This window comes from Sciurus vulgaris (assembly GCF_902686455.1).
Source record: "Sciurus vulgaris genome assembly, chromosome: 5".
Classification (NCBI taxonomy): domain Eukaryota; kingdom Metazoa; phylum Chordata; class Mammalia; order Rodentia; family Sciuridae; genus Sciurus; species Sciurus vulgaris.
The window spans coordinates 42,843,914-42,861,992 of NC_136465.1; the positions used below are offsets into that span (position 1 = coordinate 42,843,914).

The following is an 18,079-nucleotide window of genomic DNA, read 5'->3' on the forward strand; positions in this document are numbered from 1 at the left end:
TAAGTAATTTGCTCAAATCACATAGATGAATGGTGTGACAGATTTCAACCTAAGTATTCTGGCTGTATTCTCTTAAGGTATTTCCTTATGATCTTGAGCTTTAAAAAGTTTTTTTTTTTTTTTTTTTTTTTTTTTTTTTTGCTGTTTTCTCATAATGGAACATGCTTCTGTGAAACGAAAGTTAAAAAAGCTCCATATCATTTCAAAAGAATATTTTCAGGCCATGAATGTATACGGTTCTCCTCTGTAAACAGAACATTTATCAGTCAACAAAGGGAAACTTGCCTCTGAGATGAAAATAAATCTAACCATCCCCTCTTACAAAAACCTGTGAAGACTCTTGCTCCATAGGAACAGCTGCTAAAGGACCAGGGATGAATCTCGCTGTTTTCCTGAGGTTATTGACTGTGGTGTGGCACCTTTTCTAGATGTCATCCAGATAATTGTTTGAAAAGCAAAGCTTCAGGCATTTCTCCACTTCTTAGGAGAAGTTTTTCCCTTGATCAGGTAGCTCAGGCAGCTCAGGCAGACTCTTGTAAGTTTTTAGAGAGTCCGGGCAGCTCTCTAAGTTTTTCTTGTTCTGTCCTCAGCCTAGAATTCTTCTTGGGGGTGGTTTATCCCAGGATGAAAGTATCTACTTCTGTTCTTTAATAGGTGTTACATTTTAGAGATGACTCTTTAAATAACTGGTACTTTTCTGTAATTCTGAAAGCCATTTTCCTCATTTTTAGGAAGATAGCCGTAGCAAGGCCTCATAGTTTACATGTGTGTGTACAGAAGTCATAATCAGCTCTCCTATGCTATGGGCCCTGGTGGCTTTAAGCATGTTGTGCTTTTCTAAAAATCATTTAAGAACAATTGAAACAAGGATTAAAGGACTCCTTTGCTTCAGCAAGTGGATTTTGTGTTCATGTTAGTAACTCCTTTAAAATGTTGGTTGTCTGATGAACTGAACGCGACAATAAGCAAGAAGAGGGTAGACTGAGGGACAGGTGTGGGAGGCAGCACAGGCATATTATAAATCTCTCCTTGTGCTGTGCTAAGTACCAGAGAAAGTCCATGGCCTTAAATCATGGGGGTGACATCCCTCCACTCCCTCCTCCCACAGTGTGTCTCTGCAGAGAAGAAGCACTCTGCAAACCCTTTGTACAGTGTTTCCATGTGCATCCCTTTAAAAGTAGCTCTGGAGTCCTCATGCCAGATAAATGTTTCCTTAGGAGCCCAGGGAAGTGGATTCAAACTGCAGCCATTTGTGTGAGTGAGAATTACGCCCCAGCTGTTCTCCACACAGCACACCACAGTCCAGTAAACAGACCAAAGGTCTCTGCACAGCTGCAGGCTGATGTCACTGTCTGGGGCTGGGCCTGCAGCTTTGGGCTGCTGGAATAACAGCAGTAAACTACTCGCTGCCCATCTGACCTATTTTCTTCCTTTCTCCTCTCCCATTCCCTTCCATCTGTCCTCACCTCACCTCATTCATGGTGGCCAACAAGAGTGCACACTATTTGGACTTTTTTTTGGTTTTTCTAAACAGAGGAAACACCCTATCTGGTGGCTAATGCAAAAGGATCACTGTATGTCCTATTTGACTTTAAACTCTGATACACCATAGCTATGTAGTGAAAACAGATGGTGGTTTGATTATAAGGGGATGAGTTGAAATCCAGGAGGTGTGGCACCTGTTAACCTCCACCTGAAGCTCTTCTGGCCCAAGGTATGGAGACAGGTTTAGTTTATTACTGAGTCATTGTGTTCACTTAAGCACTTCTATTTCTGATATGTGCTTTCAGAGGACTCAGATCTTGTGAGCACTTTTTCTTTTTTTTTTTTTTTTTAAACTTTGCTGTTATCTGAAATTCCAAATGAATTAAGTGAAAAGGCCATGTCAAACCAAGATTTCTTTGAGGTGAAGACTATTTGATACCTTCATTGAAAGTTTGCAGAGCATTTTTCTATTGGCTACGTCCATAAAAATGTCTAATATCGGATGCACACAAGGAATCTTCAGAGAAAGGTTACCATCATTGTGATCCTACCATTTTACTTGTATACACTGTAAAGTTAGTTGACAGAAAAGCTATGTTTACTCATTTGACTCCTCGAATCTTTTTGTTTTCTCCTTTGATAAACAGTGGAATAACAGGGAATGTGAGGAATGTATTCTGATATTGGGGAATCAAACCCTCTCATATATTAGACTTTACCACTGAGCTATACCCCAGCCCAAGATAGTCATTCTCTTTTACTAAATTCTTTTTTTAAAATTAATTTCTAATATTTAATCCCAAGGGCTAGTTTTCTGCTGTTCCATGTGATGACCCCTGTAATCTGGCCTTTGTCTGCCTTTCGGATCTTTTGTCCAACATTTCTGCTTTGCGAATTTTTTAGTCCCCAAGGCACACTGTTTGGTCTTTTGCTATTGCTCATGTTGGAATATAATTTTCATTCTGGATACCAGAAATTTATATCACTTGACTTAATTTAAAAATCTGTTGACCAAATTGAAATCATAATGATATACCACCTCACACCCATCAGGATGGCTGTTATATATGTACTAGAATAAACAAAATATGTTTTGGTGAAGCTGTGGAGAAACCAAACTCTTTTGTATTGCATGGTGCAGCCACTATGGAAACTAGTATGGTGGTCCCTCCAATAATTAAAACTATAATTGCCATGTGATCCAGTAATCCTATTTCTGAATATATATACACAAAAGAATTGAGAGCAGATATTTGTATGCAGTCACAGCAGCACTATTCACATCAGCCAAATGGTGGAAGCAACCCAGGTGTCTATCAGCAGATAAATGTGTAAAATGTGTGACATATACATACAATAGAATGTTAATCAGCGTTAGAAAGGAAGGAAATCCCGACCTTGCTACACTATTGGTGACCTTGAGGGCATTACACTAAGTGGGATAAGCCTGGCAAGAACTGTGTGATCCCACTTACAGGAAGTTCCTGAGAAGTCACAGTCGTAGAGAATGAAAGTGAAATTGTAGAATGGGACCCGGCAGAGGAAGTTATTTGATCCATATGGATCTTCAGTTCTGGGGGAATTGGGGAGAAAAGCTCCAGAGATGGATGCTGGTGACAGTTGCACAGCAATGTGAATGTACTTAATGCCACTGAATTGCACACGTAAAATGATTAAAACCGGTAAATTTTATGCTTTATCAATTTTGCCACAGTTTTTCAAAATTATTTTAAAAATCTGACCTAGCCTTCTGCTTCCTCCTGGCCCAACTGGATGGGAACTCCCTTGGGTGGCCACTCACTGGTCCCCTGGGTGCAGCCCAGTATTGCTGCTTCTCATGTCTGTATCCTCTTAGACAACAGGCCTCCCAGGAGAGGCCAGCTCCTGGCACAAGAGGCAGCTTGGGGAGGGTAGGAGGAGCCCAGTCTCTGGCACAGATAGAATCAGAATCTCGGATGCTTACCAAAATCCAGCCCTCTGCCATTTACCAGTGCTGTGCCTATGGGCAGATTACCCTCCCTGTGTTAGTTCACTTATCTGTACATTTAGGAACCAGGTTCTTACAGGACCTCTGTGAGGGTTCGACAAGCATGGAGCCCCATTCTGTGTCAGTCACCAAGAAGCTTTTCTGTTTCTTCGAATCTTCCTTTCCCTTTGTGTGAGATAGCTCTCGAGTTCTTGGACAAATACCTGAGATAGTTAACTTATAAAGAGAAAAGGGTTCTTTTGACTCCCAGTTTTAGAGGTTTCAGTCCACGATCTGTTGGCCCTGTTGCTTTGAGTGAGGCCATGGATCATCATGGCAGACTAGGGAATGGGAGAAGATGACACCGGGGTCCCACAGTTCCCTTCTAGAGCACACCCTAGTGACCTAAAGGCCTCCTGTTAAGTCCACACCTCCAAGAGGTTCTCCTACTTCTAGCTGGGGGCCAAACCTGGATCCCATGGACCTCTGGGGACATTTAAGATCCAAACTATAGCACCCCTTTGATAAATATTTACAGATTTATTTAAAGAGTTCTCTTTGGTAGACATTATTCTTGGCCATTATTTCAATATGTCCTTTTTCTTTTTTCTTTTCTTTTTTTTTTGCGGTACAGGGGATTGAATCCAGCACTCTACCAACTGCGCTATATCCCTAGCCTAGTATGTCCTCTTTTTCCTCTGAAATTCTGATTTGGGACAAATGACTTTGGTTGTTTCTACCAAACATGTGGCATGTTCCCAGAAAAACAAGTCTACGCCAATTTAGGAGGTTCATCCTGGAAGCCAGCCAATTTCACATTCTTTGGGTAGAATGATCCTTGATCTAAAATATCCTTTTCTCTGCCCTAAAACAGTTTTTTTTCCTTTCATAACTCCTGAAATGTGTTTTTTGCTTTTGGGTTTTTGTTTTGTTTTGTTTTGTTTTATTTTACCAAAAGAAAGGTAAGGATTAATTTAACAGATTTACCAGTGACTGTTTTGTGTTAATCTGTGGGCACTGTGCAGCATTCAAAACACAAACCAACCAAGCACGGTGACACACGCCTGTAATCCCAGCAGCTCTGGAGGATGAGACAGGAAGATCCCAAGTTCAAAGCCAGCCCCAGCAAAAGTAAGGCACAAAGCAACTCAGTGAGACCCTGTCTCTAAATAAAATACAAAATAGCAAAATAGGGCTGGGGGTGTGGCTCAGTAGTTGAGTGCCCTTGAGTTCAATCCCTGGTACCAAAACAAACAAACAAACAAACAAAAAAACCCACAAACAGGCTGATGCTTCATTAATCTATATTTACACAGCAGTGAAGGAAGGCTGGGAAATCTTGAAGTTAGGCTTCCCGAGACATTTGAGATCTTCTAGCATTTACTAGAGTGTGTATATACGTATCTCTGTGTGTCATGCAATGTATTATATTGTGCATAGTCCTGTTTTTAGCAGTGGTAGGGAAGAGGTAAGATGTCTCAAATTTAAATTGTTTATCATATTACTTTGCTTTTTAAAACTATGCTAACCTTTCAGTACATTCATATGATATTAGAGCTTTTAAAATGTGTTGCTTTATTTCTGAAGTTTTTATGTGATTTGTGCTTAGTATATTCTGATATTTTATTTTTATGACTATTTTTGAAATAGCAAATGGACATCAACTCAAATTCAGTACAAGTGCAAAGTCCATTTGTTCCTTTTGTGTGATTCTCCTCCTTCTGTGTTTTAGCTTCTAACGCTGGCCATGAATGTCATCAGAAATACTTTGACCCATGTGGGCACCTCTCTTTGTGGCCATTGCCCAGACTGGTCATCACACAAATGGGTGATCTTTACTTCGGAACCCAGCTCTTCTCATACCACTTGGTAGTCAGTTTTTTGGGGTGTCTTGTGGTTATTTATTTTATTTGTTCCTTCCAGACATCATTCCTTTTTGTTCCTTTTTACGGTTCAGTTATATACCATTATGCTTGAAAATTCGATTTTGTTAACCAGTTTTCTGTTCTGTAACAAAAACACTTGAAACAATCCAGTTATAAAGAAAAAGGGTTTATTTTGGCTTACAGTTTTGAAGATTTCAGCATATGGTGAATTGGCCCCCATTGCCTTGGGTCCATGGTGAGGCCGTATATCATGGTGGAAAGGGAGTAGGTGGTGGAGCAAACCATTTGTGTCATGGCCGGGAAATGAGAGAAGGAGGACGGGGCCCAGGGGCCCGCATCTGCTTCAAAGGGGTGCCCCAGTGACCTAAGACCTTTCAGTCAGCCCCACCGCATGAGGTTTCCACCACTGCCCAGTAGCGCCAGGGACTGGAGACCATACTTTGAGCACATGGACCTTTGGGGACATTGAAGATGTAAACTAGCACTGGTCACCAGAGGAGTGAGACGTTACTGTTTCATGCTTTCAGAATCACCACCGCAGCGCATGAACACTGTGAATTTAGGACATTGAGCAAGTTCAGCAGCAACTTCCCCTTTCTCGTTTGTCTCCTCTTAGTTGCTGCTTCAACAACCTGCGAGAAATTAGAAAAAGCCAGGAATGAGTTACAAACGGCCTACGAAGGATTTGTCCAGAAGCTCAACCAGCAGCACCAGACCGACCGGGCAGAACTGGAGAATCAGCTCAAGGAGTTCTACACCGGAGAGTGTGAAAAGCTCCAGAACATCTACATCGAAGAGGCAGAGAAGTATAAAACCCAGTTGCAAGAGCAGGTCTGTGCCCTCGCGGCAGGCGCGGGCTGAACTGATTGCTGTTCACACGTCTCGTCTCGAGTGTCCCTTTGTCTTTTAGTTGTATAGGTTAAAAGAAATTTTCTTAATTGAATTTTTCTTATGATCCAAGCAGTGTACATATGTTGAGTTAGAGAAGACGGAAAAAGAAAATATAAAATTTAAAAACAATCCTTTATTCAACTATGCTTCAGATTTGGAAGCCTCCTGGTGTTGGTTCAAATTTCTTCCTCCTCTCCCTTCCCTCCCTCTCCTTTTTCTCCTCCCCCTCCTCCTCTTCTGTAACCCTTTTTTTTTCCCTCCACTTACTAGTATATTGTAAACCTCTTTTCAGCTTAATTTTTTTCATTTAGCAATTATTTTCATAATGTCTACTGCATATGCCAGCCCGGTGCTAGGGGCTGAGGATGCGGTGGTCAGTGTGACAGGGCCACCTATCACTGTCACTTGTGAAGCATCCTTGGGATGGACTCTGCCGTTGCCATCAGTGGGCCCTGGGGACAGGAGTAGAGCAGCAAATGCACACTGAGCGGCTCTTCACGTGTTCTTTCCATGGCTTAGGCAGCCCTTTAAGCCCCAGGGCAACTTGGTTTGACGTCACCTAATGTCATCGCTTGTTCATTCAACATAGGGTCTTCGGTTTTACCAGGAAACTGTTGTTTTGTTTGTTTCTTATAGTTTGACAACTTAAATGCTGCCCATGAAACCGCGAAGCTGGAGATTGAAGCCAGCCACTCGGAGAAAGTGGAATTGCTGAAGAAGGCCTATGAAAACTCCCTTTCAGGCAAGGGTGCCATTCGCTATTTAAAAATGAGATAATGGAAAAGCATGACATTTCCTTAAGCGGAAATGATTCGTACTTTCCCCTCCAGAGGATGCCCTGGGGCATTATTCATCTGAGGGTGTTCTTGGTCTCTTTTTGTACTGTTCATTGTTAATGGATACCCGCTCTCTCTGAGACAAATAATCATTTATTAAGAATGCCAGTCTTTTAGGAAGGAGTATGAACTTTTAAAGACTTAAAAGGCCTTTTTGGTGGTGCTGGTGGTGATGCTGGTTGCTATTTTATGCTCTTGGAAGTTGAAGGCATCCGTTTGTATCATGAAGAAGCCACACGAGCCTCTTGCACACCAGCACTGCTGTGAAATGTAGGCAGCGCTTACTGGATCAAGAAAGAAGCCTTTGTTATTATCTCACCTGTCATCACTGGAAAGGTCCAAGTGGAAGGAAAAGAACAAGGAGCCCTTTCTTTCAGAAGTTGGCAGTGTAGCCAGAGTCTTCACACCAACCAGGGGCATCTTAGGGAGGAGCACATGCACACGTGGTGGGAACTGGCTGTGTGACTTTTAGCCAAGACTTTTCTCATCAGAAAAATAGAACTGTGAGGTCAGAGATGATGACAGGTGAAGGTGACTGGCTCAAGGTTGACATTGTTTTTCTGTCTTTGTGTCAGAAATGAGCTTAATTTTAATGTCCTATTTTGATCACATTGAAAAGAACACAGGGGCTCTAGACCTTGGGGTTTTTTGTTTTTGTTTTTTAATTTTTTTTAAAGTTGTAGATGGACACAATGTCTTTATTTTTTAATTTATTTATATGTGGTGCTGAAGATCGAACCCAGTGCTTCACACTTGCAAGGCAAGCACTCTACCACTGAGCTACAACCCCAGCCCCAGACTTTGTTTTGAGACCCTGACCTCCATCTGTGTTTTCTAAAGTCTTTTGGCCTCTGTGGGCCTCAGTGTTCCCAGTTATGGAACCTGCCCCACCTACCTCAGAAGGCCATTCTGAGAACATGTTGCTTAATTTATGTGAAGGCATCATACAGATATAACATTGTCATAACTTCATAATGAATTCATGCATGTATATGCTTCAGTAATGTGAAAGGCAGCAATCACGGAATGGTATTGCCTTTAAAAAAAAAATTTCCTTCTTTTCAGAAATCAAGAAGAGCCATGAAATGGAAAAGAAATCGCTGGAGGATTTACTTTGTGAGAAGCAGGAATCGCTAGAGGTGGGTGAATCTTAATATCTTCCTCCAAAATAAAAAGCCGTCATTGGGGATGTCTGTGTGGTTTGGGTATGTCTCTGTGTACCTTTGCTCTGTTTCTGGTACCTGCTGGTTAACTGACATCCTGCATCTCACTGTTTGTGTTTTAGAAACAGATCAATGATCTGAAGAGTGAAAATGATGCTTTAAATGAAAAGTTGAAATCAGAAGAGCAAAAAAGGATATCCAGGAGAAGGCAAATTTAGTAAGTTGTGTGCTGTCACTACAGAGTTTTTCTTCTGCTTCATTGCCTCTCAGAGTTAATTAAGTGGTCAGCAGCCAGAGAAATAATGCAAATTTGGGAATTCTGCCCATATCTTGCAGTGTTTTTCTAAGTTATGTAAACCAGCTTCTTTTTTGTTTACTGGTATCTTTTTTTACATCCCAAAAGCTGGCAGAGAGAAACCTAATATATTCAGGATGGGCTGGGCAAATACCTACAGGAAACTATCAGTCAGGGTCGGGGTTTTTTGCGAAAGCCATCCTTTAAAAAAAATAATAACTATTGCAGCATGATTTACATTATACAGAGTTCCCCTTTTTTAAATTTACAGTTCATTTTCTAGGATATTCATTACATCACTCACCAGTATCTAATTCCAGAACATTTTAATCACTTCAAATAGGACCCCTGCTAGCAGTCACTCCCCATTTCCATACCCCCAAACCTCCTGCACTAAGCAGCCATGCAGCCTTCCAATGTCTATGGATTTGCTTGTTGTGGACATTGATATAAATGATCATGTAGTAGGTGACCTTTTGTGATTGCAAAGTTCATCCATGTGGGAGCACATGGCAGTACTTAACTTCATTTCCTTTTATGGGTGAATGATATTTTTTTGTACAGATAAACCATTACTTTTGAAACATACAAATTTCTCTTGTAAGCTCAACTTACTCTTACAGTACCTTTACTCCCCTGCCCTTTCCTTTATTTATTTACTTTTAATTTTAAAAAAGGTGTTTTTTTTGTTGTTTTTTGGGTTTTTTTCTTGCTACTCTGTCTTGTTACCACTGTTTCCATTACCTATATTTGTGCTCTGGAACTGCGGAAGCAAAGCTTTGTGTCAATTAAAATCTGTTGCCAAGCCAGGCACAGTGGTGCCTGGAATTCCAGTCACTGGGGAGGCTGAGGCAGGAGGATGGCAAGTTCGAAGCCAGCCTGGGCAACTTAACAAGATCCTAACTTAAAAACTAAAAGGGTTGGGGATGTGGCTTAGTGGTAAAAAGCCCCTGGGCTAAATCCCCAGTACTACAGTGGTGGGGGAAGATGATATGAGATTTGTTATTTTCTGGGCAAAAAAAGATACGTATATAAAGATCATGTAATATAAAATTTAAGATCCTAGAGCTGAAGATCCATGTGTCAATCCCTGTCCAGATCCTTTCTGGTTCTGGTACCTTTCTGACCCTTTTCTGAGTTGGTCATTTGACCTGTGGAACATATCTCCTCTTTCTGTAAAATAAAGGATTAGAGGCTAGGATTAAGGAATCCCTAAACCCGTTCTCTGATTCTCCCCAGAATTGGTCCAGAATGGGAATCACTGCCCCAGAGGGTAGTTTTGATCATTGAAATGACTGAATCCTAAGAAATTGTTTTGTTAAAGATCTGATTAATAGATATTATATCATTAATTAGTATAATAAATTTTGGATGGTTCAGTTGAATTTCCATCAATAAAGCAAACAGTGGGGTGTGAGGTGGTGTGGGATCTATACTGGTGATATGATCTCTGGATGTTTCCCCTCATAACTATTTATTTTGGGAAGAATTGTAATACAGTATATGCTATGTGCCATATAGTTGATGGGATGTCAGGATATAAAATGATAGTGTTATAGCCACCCTAGAAGTAGAACCAACCCAATACAGTACTATCATAAGAAAAATCCAAAGACTCAGGACATGGTTACTATTTCTGTTGTTCTCCAGAGAGCCCTATAAATGAACTGCCTTTTTATTCCTGATCTGGTACTGACTTTTGTTAGAACTGTTGTTCCCTTTTCTCCCTCCAAACACCACCAGTAATGGACTCATAGATTGCCTGATCTCTAGCCAGAGATCCATTTGTATTATAAGCAATGGTTTTGTTTCCAATAACATTTTTGATGCTAGCAATATTTTTTCTGCATGAGGTTATTGATAAATGAGTGAAATGTTTGTTTTCAATATTACAACCAGTCATTGAGATTAAAATGTTGTTAACTCTTCTTTTTCACCTCTTTCTTTGAAATTGCTCTAAGAAGGAGGAAATTGCTTGCTACTTGTTTTTCTAATGTCTAGCTTTAAAAGATCCTATATTAAGAGTTCAGACTGTGTGTGAAATAAGTTAGAACAGTGTTGTGCTATGTCTTTTCCAGAAAAACCCTCAGATCATGTATCTGGAGCAAGAACTAGAAAGCCTGAAAGCTGTGTTGGAGATCAAAAACGAGAAACTGCATCAACAGGACATTAAGTTAATGAAAATGGAGAAACTGGTAGGTCTTCTTCAGAAGAGTGGATTGAGGATCTTACTGAGTGGGTAATACCTGCAAAATAGGAATCAAGCTCTGAGTCGTAGAACTGTGGAGTTGGGTTAGCCACTACTTAGATGTATTTGAACATTATACGAAAGGTAAAAGTTTCATTTTCTTTTCCTAGTTTGATCAAGGTTGGTTCATTTCCGCCTTCTAGAATTTTTTTTTTTTTCAAGAAATATGTACAGGAGCATTCAGTTCTTGGAACAACTGTAACAAAATGAATCACTCAATGTTTCAGTGGTCTGTGTATCTTCACCTGTGTAAGAAAAAATTTTGAATATCATAAAATTAATAACCAACTCTGGGTAGGTTCTCATGTCCAGAACAGTTGAGTATGTAATTAATTCCACTGGAGTAACATAATATACTAAATTCTTTATTTTTCTTCATGTAAATTAGATTATGATAAAAGAATAGTGCTTTGTAAGTTTAATCCACTTGGATAAGATAGAAAGTGTCATGAAAAAAATGAATAGAACTTCGTTCACAGCTTCTAGGATGGAGCCCAGCTGTCTGGTGCTGTGTGGCAGGCCATGTTCGCTTGACCCAGCCTTGAAACCCAGCTGCTACTATCCAGGACTCTAACCAACTTGGCGGATTTGGCAAGGCTGCTTAAGTGATCCTGACTGTTGCTATACTGTGCTCTCGAAGGAGCCAGCCACCGAGCACTGCTTGCCTCTTCTCCCCCCAGTTATGGGTGACTCGTTGAATTAGTTCCTCACTCAAACCCAGACCAGCCCTGGACAATAGGGAGTGTGGAGGCCACTCTTGGTCTGTATTGGCATTTTGTTTGTTGGGAGTTTGGGAATATGGCTTAGTTTGGTTTAGTTTTCTTCTGGAGACCATTATTTGTCTTTTGAGGCAAAGTAATGGCTAAGCCCCCATATGGATATATGGGCTGTTCATGTCATCAGGAAATCTTGGTTTTTTTAAAGGAATGAAAGGAACTCATGGTTGTTTATGGGTCCCACCTCGTAGCCATACCAGTTCTTTCCAAGGATCATCCTGTTTTACCTGGTGGGACAGCTCTGCTAATCAGGCAGGTAGTGATGAGAGAGAGAATCCTGTTAATAATTTGTTGCTCCATATGCCATTCATGCATCAACTTTTCAGAGATCACGTATAATAAAACTGACTCTGCTGTGAGAGTACCAGCACATTTTAGTTTTTGTTGATCCATGGTGTTTCGGTCTCTCACCACACCCCAGGGGCATCACGGTACTATCCGCCAGCTCCACACTGTTGAGTGTGCAGGAGGATGGGTTGCTGCCATGGCAGACACACCCACTGACACCTTACTTACAGTAAATTCCAGGCCTTTGAAGAGGTTAAGACACTTACTAAGCACAAGGAGGTTGTCTAAGGAAGAAAGCAGTGGTGCGAAAACCAGCTCTATCAGTAGTCAGATCTGTTAGCCAGGCGTGGTGGCCCGTACCTGTAGTTCCAGCACCTAGGGAGCTCAGGCAGGAAGATCACAAGATTGGGGCCAACGTGGTGAGACTCAGCAACTTAGACCCTGTCTCAAAATTAAGAAAAGACCTGGGGATGTAGCTCAGTGATAAAGCACCCCTGGGTTCAATAACCAATACTAAAAATAGATAAACAATTAGCTGTATGACATTATCAGGACTTGTTTCCTCTTCTATAAAAATGAAGGATTGGATGAGATATTTTAACACCAATCACCACCTACTCTCTTAAGTCCAGGTTTTCCCACCTCTCGTTTTCATCTTGAATACATTTATAATCACTAAGCATTTTAAGATCCCTTTTTCTTCTATTCTGTAGTCATTTTCTGGAAAGTTATTTCATCTGAATGGCTTGTACTGAACATTTTCTGGATATGAGGATGTTTCAGGAGCAACAGGCGGCTGAGGATACAGTTTAGCAGTAGAGCGCTTGCTGGCGTGCCCGTGGCCCAGGGTTCCATCCCAAGCACTGCAAAACAAACAAAAAATGACAAGTCTCCAAACCAGGCACTTTGATCAAAGTGGATTAGTCATGATACCGCAATGACGGAGGTTTGGATTAATTCTGACCAAACTGTGATGTTGCCTCTTAAGTAATAAAATCGTACCTTTGAAAAGTGAACTGGATGGAGTCAGGTCTCCATCGTGTGAAGTGATTAAATGTCTTCAGGGATCTTATCCTTTAATCTCTCAGCTGATCAGTTTGTTCTTGAAAGTTTAGCCAGGGCGGGCCAGCAGGACAAACCCGTCTTGAATAGAGAGGGAGGCCTTCTGCCATGTTACCCCTTCTGTTTGCTGCTGTGCTCCGCTGCATTGTACTTTGTCCATGCAGAAGGTAACTGCCAGAGAGATGCCATGGGATGCATTTAAGGCCTTTTTAAACACGGCCAAGAACTGTGAACTGTCGGCCTATGAATTTTCAGTAGTGAGAAAATTTTTATTTTTTTGTTCTTTGCAAAACTCACCATAAGATGTGATAGCTTTGACAAACACAAGCCATTCGGCTGCAGTATTTATTTTACAACCTTGAAAGGGAAAGAGACCCAGCACCCAGGGTCTTCTAGGGCCAGGCACCAGTTCTCAGGGAGAATTTGAAACAAGAAAGCTACCACCCAGATGTGCCAGTCGCGACACATACCATTTTAAAAAATACTTGATATCTGGATGCTCTAGATTCTTTGTGAAGGGTTCCAGTGTCTAAATATTCTAATATGCTGTTAAATTTCCCAAATTCAATCTCCCCAAAGTGTGCTTGCATCAGGAATGTGCCTGAAGCAACAAGGGGATTCTGTTTGTTTTTTACTACTGTATAAATGTTGGAATTTTCGTTTTTCGCTAAGGTGGACAACAACACAGCCTTGGTTGACAAACTGAAGCGATTCCAGCAGGAGAATGAGGAATTAAAAGCTCGGATGGACAAGCACATGGCAATTTCAAGGTAAAAAAGAAATGACCCATTCTTCCCAAGTCCCTCCCATCCTTGAACATCTAGCCTTACTGTTTTGCCCTACTCCACTGTGTACCTCTTGGTCATGTGACTGAAACTGGGAGCTACAGAGGTGCTGATCATCTGGAAAATGGGATCATGGGAGTCCATACTGTTACCAAAGTCGCCTGGACCAAACACAGACATGGGCGAGCAGACTTCTCTCAGAGCCCTTGCCTAACCACTCTGAATAATTTCATACAGAGAAAATAACCCGAAACCTAAGACAGTCATAAAACATGTAGAATGCTCATAGAAAATATATCGTTTTTTTTCTTTCCTTTTTTGGCTCAGACTTACACTTCCAGCATTTGAATTTCTTAGCCAACTTACTACCTGTAGCCTTGTGTAGGATTCTATTTGATTGGCATAGGTTTTCCAGCTTTCAGATTGTAAATGGTAAGAAATTTTTTTTCAAGCTGGTTTTTTTTGTTGTTGTTGTTAGCTTGGACCCACATGGCTTCTGGCCCCTTTTTGTTTTCAAGGCAACTCTCCACTGAGCAGGCCGTGCTGCAGGAGTCGCTGGAGAAGGAGTCGAAAGTCAACAAGCGCCTCTCCATGGAGAACGAGGAGCTTCTGTGGAAGCTGCACAATGGGGACTTGTGCAGCCCCAAGAGATCCCCCACATCTTCAGCTATCCCTTTTCAGTCACCAAGGAATTCTGGCTCCTTCCCCAGCCCCAGCGTTTCACCCAGATGACGCTTTCTGCAAGCCAAGAGACTCTCTGAAGGCACATGGGTGCAAGTTTGCAGGACAGACCCCAATAATGACTGTGGGAGCGAAAGCTACATTAGCTTATGTGGAGCCACTGCAGAATAACTGGAAAGCACCCGCCACCAGAGTTGGCTAGTTAAGAGATGGGGACTCTGGAGGGGAACACTTTTGACTCAGTGCAGAAGACTCCTCCAAAAAAGAATGCGGGATTGACGTGGACATTGTTGCACAGAGCACTTAAGGAACGAGAGAATCTTGTTCGTTGCCTTTTTCACTTAAGCATAAGGGGAAAAACTCAGGGGCCTACTAGATAAAGATTTATAACCTTTATAATGTTCTTCACCACAGACACCTTCTTGTGATTTTTTTTTTTTTTTTTTTAATTTTGGTCTGACTGTGGGTAGGGGGTGTGAATGAAATGGATGTAACAGTGTCCTGTGTTAGTGGCAGTCTTGTTTGCTGCACATGAAAAGTCAAAAGCTGATTATAGCTGGGTATGGACTACTGAAATCATAGTGTGCACATTTCAACAAAAGCCATAAAAGAAAAAGCAATAGTTGCTTGATTAGGGTGATCTACTACCAACTGTGCTCAGCTCTGTGACGTAGCGGGGAGAGGGTGTGACTGGGAAAGCTTTGACTTGTTGATGTCTGTATATTCTTCCTATCATTTTTGGAGTAACCTGTTGGCAGTTTTTCAATGTTCAGCCCTGTCAGTTGAAACTTGGCTAGATTTTCCTGTAGATTTTTGGCTTACTCAAGACAGTCACTACACTATGATCCATTTCTCAGGCTATGAGCAAATGTAGAACCCTAATTTTTCTAAGAAAGAAAAACTGTATAAACAAAAAGGGCAGTACCAGTGGAGTGTTCTGCCTTATTTTTACCTTGATCTAAGTTCTCCTTATAGATTTAAGCTGTTGTCTTCTCTCCCAGTATCCCCATTTCCACCCTTTTCCTTTTTCCACCAACCACAGTCACAAAAGTAAACCTTCTACCTCCTACCTGCTTTTCTCTGGGACAAGGATAGAGGAATATACTTTTCCAGAGCCAGCTCTTCTTCAAGGTGCTGAACCTATTTTCCAAATAAACCAAGGCCTGGATCTGATATTACAAATTTTGGGAAACCTTTGAGAAAATAAATAATAGAGAATGTTATTGGCTAGAACTAAGATAGTGTTCAGCAGTCTGGGAACACAGCACTTTGATTAAGCCAGTGATGCAGGTTTGCTAGAACCAAACAGTCTGGGATGATAATGCTATTTGGGGGGATACTTCTGTTGTCTTTGGAAAGGTGCAGAACGGCCAGCCGATGAGTAGAAAATGTGGCTCCTCCAAGTTGCGTTTGCATTTCTCTTAAAAAAAATTCACTCATTGCTTCCCCCAGTTCTAGGACTTTGGAGAAGGTGGAAGGACAACTGGGGCTTTTTCCCTTCTCCCTGCATGTGTCAACATTGTGATGTCAGTATTTACTAATCTGCATTTGATAGCTGTGCAAATAACCCCAGTAGTAAGAACAGTCTCAGGATACTAGAGGTGGATATTTGAGTCATCACCTTACCTGTACACTACATAGCAAATTGATACTCATGATGCATGTTTTTTTTTAGTAGTGATTGTGTTTGAAGTTTTTAATCTGCAATAGTTTGTTATGTATGTAACCTTCCATGTTTGCTTCTGATGAATGGGAACACAGGTTCACTGCCACCTCCTGGAATCTGTGCTCACGCTTCCAAGTTGTTCTCAATGACATTAGCCAAAGTTGGGTTTGCCATTCACCCCCTACGCATGGTTAATCTTGTGCTATTCCCTGCTGTCCTCCATACCATTTAGGTGTCTGGGAAATAAATCATATAGCAATTAGTATAAAATGTCTTCAGAGGATGGGAGACAACAAGAGAGAAGATAGGAAACAAAATAGAGAACTTTTAAGATTTCTTTTTCCCAAACCAAATGTTTCATGTAGGATGCAAAATGTTGGCACATCCTAAAAATATGGATGTGTAAACAACCGTGGTTGTGCTCAGTTTGTAGTGATGGAAAGTGTATTTTACTCTGATCAAATAAATAATGCTGGAATATTCAATATAAGAATCACAGCCTGTGCCCTACTTCACTTTTCAAAGTGTTACCCATGCGTAGCCTCTCTCAGCTCAGTAGTTCAGATGGTGTCTCCTGTTTCACAGGAATTTCCAAGGCAACCACAGAATTCATCATGGGTTGAAATTTGGCTCACAGAGCTAGAGTTAAGAGCTAAGCTTTTCTAAATTCAAAGATGTGTGCTGGGAAATATTTTGGCGTGTTTTAACAATTTCTGCTGTGCAACATAACACGATTGGGACAGCTATGGTCTAAATATTTTTGGAGATGGGTCTAGATAGTCCTACCTTCCTTAATCATGGCATCTACTTTATGTTAATAGTTAAACTTTTAAAATATGCCTGCTCTGGTTTTTATCAAATTGGCTAATCTAGAATGAGTACTTTTGAGCACAGCAGTTGTTTTTAAGTATTTTTTTTTTTTTTAGTTGTCAATGGATCTTTTATTTTATTTATTTATATGTGGTGCTGAGTATCGAACCCAGGGCCTCACACATGCCAGGCATGCGCTGTACCACTGAGCCACACAACTCCAGCTCCAGAAGTTGTTTTTTTTTTTTTTTTTTTTTTAGGCATTTTAATGCCTTTATCAATAAATCATATTAGCTTTAAAGTTACTACTGAGAAATAGTGCCATGTCTAAGCATTTGAATCTTGAGTTGCCACTTTTAAAATTGTAGTGTGATTGTATTATCAAAGAATACTGTGTATTGACCCAAGGATTGCTGCCAAAGTCAATCTGGATGTACTTCAAGCCCACTTAACAAGCATTTAGCCCATTTTCTATTTTTTTTACAAAAACTTGCTCATTTAATAGAAACGATTATATAAAATCATTGACATATGCTTGCTTAGTATAAAAACTATACACATGGATGTAGGTAAGCAATCAAAATACATGCTTTCTGTTAGAAAAGTTAACACTTCTATTATTAGATGGATGACTTCCTTGTAGTTTGGATGTCTGAGTCTGACTCACAGGCAGGGGTTGGGGCTCGGCACTTGATATCAGCCTGTGGCAAAGCACTAATGAAAAGAACCCCAATGCCAACTGTATACACAAATGGGCTTTCCATCAGTCCATTACACTTCACTTTGCAAGTCAGGACAACTCAACAGTGGTAGCTACTGTAGTCTGTCCTCGGAGATTCTGAGCAGTGCAAATGTAATATCCTGCATCAATGGTCTCAAAATCTTCAACTGTAATGATGCTCTGGGAGATTCTTGTGGTGTGTCCGTGTCCTCTGTGGATCAGCCTCCAAGTGTCTTGGATCACCACAGGCCTTTCATCCTGTTTAAAGATATCCACACAGACTGAAGCAAGGGTAGCAAGCTGCTTTAAACAGCTCCCGTGCACCCAACACCACTGAGTTTCCTTTCAAAGTACAAAGCACATGCTTAGAAAAGACTATTTGGTATGCAGAGCTCATGGGCTCTGGGAGCTTTCACACTGTATAATCATTCAAGGCTGCATTTTTTTTTTTCCCCCAGCAGAGTTGAATTTCAGGATACTGTTTAATGATTTCCTTCTGCCCTTGAGTAAGTTTCTACTT

General features: G+C 40.9%; 2 protein-coding genes across 2 annotated transcripts in view; one reads left to right on the forward strand and one right to left on the reverse strand.

The window, feature by feature from the left end:
- Nucleotides 1-15,263, forward strand: part of MTUS1 (microtubule associated scaffold protein 1) — a 150,092-nt gene extending 134,829 nt beyond the window's left edge. The window contains 9 exon segments of the mRNA XM_079142739.1: nucleotides 5,954-6,168; nucleotides 6,865-6,970; nucleotides 8,130-8,203; nucleotides 8,350-8,424; nucleotides 8,430-8,444; nucleotides 10,601-10,717; nucleotides 13,569-13,666; nucleotides 14,200-14,308; nucleotides 14,310-15,263. Coding sequence (XP_078998865.1) covers nucleotides 5,954-6,168; nucleotides 6,865-6,970; nucleotides 8,130-8,203; nucleotides 8,350-8,424; nucleotides 8,430-8,444; nucleotides 10,601-10,717; nucleotides 13,569-13,666; nucleotides 14,200-14,308; nucleotides 14,310-14,564 — 1,064 coding nt within the window. The 3' untranslated portion in view covers nucleotides 14,565-15,263.
- Nucleotides 15,264-17,095: 1,832 nt separating this feature from the next.
- The window catches only part of PDGFRL (platelet derived growth factor receptor like), a 55,428-nt gene continuing 54,444 nt past the window's right edge, over nucleotides 17,096-18,079 (reverse strand). The window contains exon 6 of the mRNA XM_079142766.1: nucleotides 17,096-17,817. Coding sequence (XP_078998892.1) covers nucleotides 17,629-17,817 — 189 coding nt within the window. The 3' untranslated portion in view covers nucleotides 17,096-17,628. The remainder of the gene's footprint in view (nucleotides 17,818-18,079) is intronic.